Source organism: Myotis daubentonii, chromosome 11 (genome assembly GCF_963259705.1).
Source record: "Myotis daubentonii chromosome 11, mMyoDau2.1, whole genome shotgun sequence".
NCBI lineage: Eukaryota > Metazoa > Chordata > Mammalia > Chiroptera > Vespertilionidae > Myotis > Myotis daubentonii.
Window position 1 is genome coordinate 54377418 of NC_081850.1, and position 6764 is coordinate 54384181.

General features: G+C 52.4%; 1 protein-coding gene across 2 annotated transcripts in view; it reads left to right on the plus strand.

Moving 5' to 3' along the window:
- FRMPD1 (FERM and PDZ domain containing 1) overlaps positions 1-3897 on the plus strand; it is a 65988-nt gene extending 62091 nt beyond the window's left edge. For both annotated transcript variants that reach the window (XM_059657370.1, XM_059657371.1), the window contains one exon: positions 1400-3897. In XM_059657370.1, the coding sequence (XP_059513353.1) occupies positions 1400-3771 (2372 nt within the window). In that variant the 3' untranslated portion in view covers positions 3772-3897. The remainder of the gene's footprint in view (positions 1-1399) is intronic.
- Positions 3898-6764: the final 2867 nt, after the last annotated feature.

Genomic DNA, 6764 nt, shown 5'->3' on the forward strand with positions numbered 1-6764 from the left:
GAGTTCCTTGACTGTGCCCCTGGGGGAAGGAGAGACCATGGCCAGCTTGTGCACTGCCCTCCAACTGCGTCCATGCCCCAGCCTTGCCCTGTTGGGCTGGGCATTGTGCTGGGGGCACGATGGGGGCAAGACAGGCCATCAGTCAAGGCCTTTCTCTAGCCTAGGACATAGGACCATACTGGACATTCCCTATTGGATAGAGAGCCAGTGTGGGCCTGGGGAGACCGCCCAGAACTGGGACTCCTGGCCCAACTCACTGAGGGAGCCTCTCCCTTTTTGGGCCTCAGAAGCAGTGTTGGTCGGTGGCAGTAGGTGGCGTAGGCAGCAGCTCCAAAATATGACTGGGCCTCAAAATCACCCCAGGGACCTCGATTCAAGCCCGTCGATTCCTGGGTCCCAGCCCCAGAGATTCTGACGTAAGAGGTCTGAGAAGCAGCCTCCCACTGGGTGTTTAATAAGGGGCAGCCTGTTGGGATCAGCGGTCTGAGTGTGAGAGCCCTCTGAGTCTCAAGTGCCGGCCTGGGACCCCATCCTCTGGCTGACTCCCAGGCCTTCTTCTCAGGGTGCTTCTCGGCTCAGGGAGATCCATCCCGCACGCACACGACCCCTTCCCCCCCACCCCCACGTCTGAGAGTCATGCCACGTGGTCAGAAGCAGGCTCCCCAGAACCTCACAGACGTGGTGACAGGAACAACCACGGTAGCAGCTCCCTCCGGTGAACACGTTAGGCACAGGCCTTGTGCCGGGTGCCGGAGACGCACTCATTCGGTTAACCTGCATGGCCGTGCTGCTTAGTCCCTTGGTGCTGACTGACTTGGGTTAACACAGCACAAAGGAAAAGTGGGAAAGGCTGTAAGAAAGCTTAGAAAATTGCTAGCAAAGGCGAAGACCTGCTTCCGACACAGGCAGCAACCAGACCAGGAGGCTGGGTAGCAGGATTCCTTGTCGTATTGTCAGGGAAATGTGGCTATAAAGAATGACCTCTACTTTTATTATTATTTTTTTTAAATCGGTGTTTCAACTTGAAGTTCTAGGAAATGTGTGGCTGACTTTCTGGGTCATAAATCTGACCACTTGGCTGATAGGGACGGGGCGCCTTCATTGATAGTTCCAGCACCTGCAACCATTGTTGGGGGAGGGGGAGATGTCAGTCCCTAAAAGACAAATGAAGGGCAATGAAACAGACCCTGGGCAACTAAGAATCACAAACTGTCTGCCACAGTTACTATCCCCAACTTTCCGAGGAGGAAATTGAGGAGACCAAGGTTTAACTTGCCCAAAGTTATGCATGCAGCCCGGCCATGGTTTGAACTCAGGTAGTCCTGAGTCCTGAGCCCAAGCTCGGAGTGGCTCTTTGTTTTCCTGCTTCTTATGTACTTTTTCCTTTCTTGATCCTCAGGGCCCGGAGCTATTTCTGCTGCAGAACCCAGTGCCACACGCACACAGAGTGAGGCTAGCTCCTGCAGCCCCGCGGACGGCCTGAGAACTGGACCGGACGGAAGAGAGGCACGCAGGAGGGGAGGGGTGAAAAAGTACGCCAAGACCCTGAGGAAAAGAAGGTCTTTCCTACAGACCGACTACACCTGTCAGGTCTCGTTTCCCCTGGTGCCATCAGCCTCCCTGGAGAACATGGACGACGTGTGCTACTACGACCGGGAGCCCTACCTGGCCCTTGGTGCGCCCTCCCCAACTGTGTCCTCTCTGCAGGACGTGCTAGGTGAGCCCGGCCTCCTGGAGACCAAGGCCCTGGGGCTGCTGGCTCCCTTGAGGGAGGCCAAGAGCAAAAACCCAGCCGCCCGGGTCATGGAGATGGAGCCGGAGACCATGGAAACCAAATCGGTCATCGACTCCCGAGTGTCTTCTATTTCCGCCATTCGCCTCCGGATTGACCCCGGCCCTAAAGAGAGTTCTGGGGGTGCCCCTGTGCCGGCCACTGTTGCCAGTTGCCCAGCAAGCACCCCTAACTGTCCCAACCCAGATTCACCTGGCCCAGACACTGCTCAGACGGAGTCTTCCCAAACTTTATCTGCATTTCTAGACTCGGATGGCGGTGCCCCCGAAGGACTCTCCATGGAGCTCGAGGGCAGCACCTCCCCTGTCTCCAGTGCTGAGCCGAACACAGGCAGCGTCTGCCTGGCCATCAGCCAGGGGCCACCTACTGTCTCTCCGGGAGACACACTAGAGCTGGGAGGAGTCCTGTTGGAAGCAGGATTGGGATCCCTGTTTACAAATCCTACGCAAGAGACTGCCCCCCAAAACACCGGGCCTTCGTTGCCTCTTGAAGACAGGCCTGGAAGTGGTGAATGTGGAATAAATTCGGGAGAGAAGGCAGCTCCTTTCCCGATAAAGGAAGAGCAACAAGGACAACGATCTCTGGACCGTGATGGAGGAGTTACAAACAAAAATGGCACCAACCTGTTTCACGATGAACCTGGCAAGGATCCAGGTGACCCTGAGGGTGATGTGTCAAGTGCTGTTCCGCAGACGACTGATGTTGGTGCTCCAGGTGGGGGGGTAGCAGCCTCCCCCTCCTTGGAGACTCCTGTAACAGAGACAGACCCAACCCCAGCACACTCCCCCACCCAACTCCAAGGGCAACGCAGAGAAACCCCAAGCCACGCTCGCCAGGCCCCAGAACAAAAACTATTGGCAGAGCTGGATTTAGACCCGGAGTTCCTGCCTGAGAACCAGACCATTCCATCAGCCTCCCCTCTGGAGGAGGGCAAAGCAGAGCCGCTTAACCATGTGACAGGGGAAGACACGGGCCCTAGGGACACCCCTCAGCAGGTCTGTTTTACTCCCAGGCCTTCTCCGCTACACCCACTCCCATGTCCCCACTCAGAAGGTTCAACCCAATGTTCGCTGTCAGAAAGCAGAGACAAAACCCCTAGCGTCTGCCTCCCAGCTGAGAAGTCTTTCTTGTGCTTTTCCCCAGAAAGCCATCCTAAAGTTTCTGCCAGTCTCAGGGTGGCCACATCTCTGGGGTTTGCGGGGGTGAATGAGACAGTGGCCCCCGGGATTGGAATGGAGCAGTGCAGCTGCCAGCTCTCCTATGCCACCTGCTTCCGTGGCCTGCAGCCTGAGTCAGAGGAAGAAGACAGGGACTCGGAGGCACCCCCCAGCGCCCCCCTCACCTCACCGCCCTCTGCAGGGAGCGGGCTGGCCCTGCCCTGGAGGCCGGCCCGGGCCCACAGCTGCAGCGCGGAGCCCCTGTTGAGGAACAGCCACATCTGGCCGGAGTACTGCTCCAGGGCTCTGACGCGGTTGAAAGCTGTCCCCGCCAGCACTCCCGAGGGCTTCATCCGACTCTCGGAGAGCTTGCTGGAATTACAAGACATTTTAGAAGCTTCCTGGGGGAATGGGGACAAGCACCCCCCAGAGAAGTGCACCTGGCACTTTTCTGAAAGCCGGAGCCACCTCTGCATGGGCTCCCAGAAGCTCCTGTCCAGCTGTCAGCACGTGATCAGAATGGACCAGTCCCCCGAAGAGATGCAGGGTGCCGTGCGCGACACCTTCCAGCACCTGGTCCAGCTGGCTGGCCTGTGCTTCCAGTTCACGGACTGCCGCCGCTGCTCCGCCCGGCACAGGGAGGCAGCCGGGAACCTCAGGGACGTGGTGTACACCTACCACCAGTTTGTGGAAGCCGCCAAGCTGACCTGCGAGAGAGGCTACCACGACCTGAGTGTGAAACTCTTGGCCCGTCAGTGCACGGCCCTCACGGCTGCCGTGTTCTGTTTGACCCAGAAGTTCCGGGCATCCACTGCCCTGTGAGCAGGCTGGCTGCCCAGACCCCCGGCCCTGCCCTGGATGCTTCCCGGGAAGCCTCTTCCGTCCCTCCACCCGCCCTCTCAGATGTTTACTATTTAGAGTATTTAAATAAACTGCTGCTTAATCTTGGTCTGAGTCAGACAGAATGATCATAAGTCTGGGTCCAAACATTCACTCCGATCCATTCAACATACATTTACTGAATACCTCCTCTGGGCCAGGCCGTATGCGAGGAGCTCGGGGTAATTATAGACAAATAAGACAAGTCCCTCCCAGGTCAGGATGCTCACAGACCTTGTGGGATACAGATAAGTAGATTACCATCAGTGAAGTGTGTCCTAAAAGGAGCATTTCCTGGGGTGTGGAACCAAGAAGTCACAAACTGTCCCAAGAAGCAGGGGTGAGGAAGGAAGCTGGGGGTCGCCAAAAAACAAAGCTTTCTTATGCCACACTATTTGGCAGTAACTTTCACAAACGGGAGTGAATACATGTGGTATCTGATAGGCTTCCATCTTCACCAGCACCTGCACCAGGAGCCCTGGAGAACTTGGCGGCCTCGCTGTGGTAAGCCTAGACTGCCACTAGGTGGCAGTATGTCCCTTAGCTGTGTCACTACACTCTTCGGGTGTGCTCCGTGCTTTATCTGAAATTGACTGCACCCCTAAATCTTGCGTCCTATTTTTGTTTTAAATCGTTAAACGGCGAACATGAAAGCCCTGAACTAGATTTGCCTTTTTGAGAATATTATTAGCACAAAATATATTTAGTACCTTTCTCACCAATCCCAGCTGAGCCCGTTAATCCCAGTTAATCTTGGGGGGACCTTGGACAAGCTATTTCGCCTCTCGTTGCTTTGGTTTTCCCTTCTGTAAAATGGGGACACGAATAGTGCCTGCTCTGTAGGGTAGACACCTAGTAAATAATCTAGGAAATAGGAAGTAATGAACGCCCAGCTTTGTGGCTGGCTGCTCCTCCTCGTCTGAAATCCTGCCCTGCGTCTGTCTTCTGACTCCAGGAAAACTGATTTCCAGCTACCTTGGGAATCGTTTGCCCCTGGCCTCTCTGTCCAGGCCAAAGGGGGTGTAGACACTCACCTTGGATGGCTAGAGTTCATCCGAGGGGTCCCTTTGCCCCTCTGGTGCTCCTGGTCAGTTGTGAGCTCAGTGCTGCCCCTGTGGGTCCTCTCCTCTAGGACTCCCCAATTCCTCTTCTTCTTCACCCAGCAAGAGCAGGAGCAGCTCTGTAGGTGTTTAGTCCCCCACCCACGTGCTCTCCAATCAGAAGGAAAGCAGTGCCTTGGGAGAAGAGGAAAAACATCCTTCCCATCCCCTGTTACCAGTTACTTGTTAACTAGTAAACAGTTAACCAGTACTTGTGCCGGGAAAATATCTTCTTTTCTTAGAGGCCTGTTTCTTTCCACAGAATACTTGGAATTAAATTTAAATGAGGCTCTTGAACACAGATTTGAAGTGATTTCATGGCCATGAAAAACAGGAACAATAGGACATTGAAATAATAAACAGGGTATGATGTTGAGAAGGACCTGAATGCTTTTACCAGCAGAAAACTATAAAGAGCTACATGAGTTGTTTATGTGAGCACCATCTATATGCTCACAAATTTAGAGAAGGAGCTCAGGACTTCAGGTCAATCAGGGCTTGAATCCTGGCAGTGTTATTACAGGCACTTGTTTGAATCTCAGTCTCCCCACTGACAAAAGGAAATACTAGTCTCCATTTAGTGAGGGTCCACAACGTGCAAGATGCCCTGAAAATACTTTCTTATCCACACAACACCCTAAAGTAGACATCCTATATAATGAAAGCCTAATATGCAAATGGACTGAATGACAGAAAGGCTGGTCGCTATGATGCACACTGACCACCAGGGGGCAGATGCTCAACACAGGAGCTGCCCAAGGTGGGTGCCAGTGTCTCCCCCCCCCCCCCCCCCGCCATTCTCCCTGCCAGTCATCCCACAGATTGGCCCTGATCGCCAGCCAGGCCTAGGGACCCTACCCATTCACAAATTTCGTGCACCAGGCCTCTAGTTGTTATATATATAATATACATTCAGCATTACTATGGGAAATAATTCATAGGAAGAAGATTGAAACCTCCAGCACAAGCACTCAAATAATGGTTTCCTTCTTTCTTTGCTTCTTCTCCCCTCAAATCCATGAACTTCCTTGGGTTGCTACAGTATGGAGCTGGCATTTTTTGCTCTGCAATTTCCATGAGGAGTAGTAAGTCCCAGAAGTTCTGAGAAACCCCCCATTGCTTGTTGAGATGCTAAAGTACAGGGGAAGTACCCTGATTAGCACTTTCTTTGAAATACACAACTCCTACATGAGATAAGCAGAGTGGGACTGCCTACTCCACAATGTAATAGTTGTTTAATGACTGAGAAACTACTGGACATTTACATTTCTCCTTTCTTTTCCCACCCATTATTGGCTGATTCATTTCTTTCAAAAAACATTTATGGCACACCCATGCCAGGTAATACCTAATGCAGGATTAGGGGTGTAAATAATTGGGAGAGATCCTGTTTTCAAGTATTCTTGGTCCAAGAGATAAAAAGACATGTAGAAATAGAGACCTACACCATAAGGCATGTAATGCTCAGGGCAACCAAAGAGAACAGATAAAGTGTATGCGAGCTTAAAGGAGAGAAGTCATTGTTGGGTGGGAGCAGAATAGTGATCAGGGAGGTTTCCTGTAGGAGGCAGCATTAATTAGAACTGGTTTGTCAGGACATATTTTTGAGTAGCTATTGTGTGCCATGCCCTAGTTTTGATAGATAGGAAGATAAGTTTTGGATGTGTCAAGAAAGGAGAAAAATCACTCAGTTGTTTATTCCGTCAACAAATATTTACTGTGTGGTGGCACTGGGAATACAATCATCGACATGATATAGTCCCCTCAAGGAACTTATAATAAAGACACAGAAGAAAAAGATGACTGACTAATAGGTGGTATAAAGAAAATGAAGAG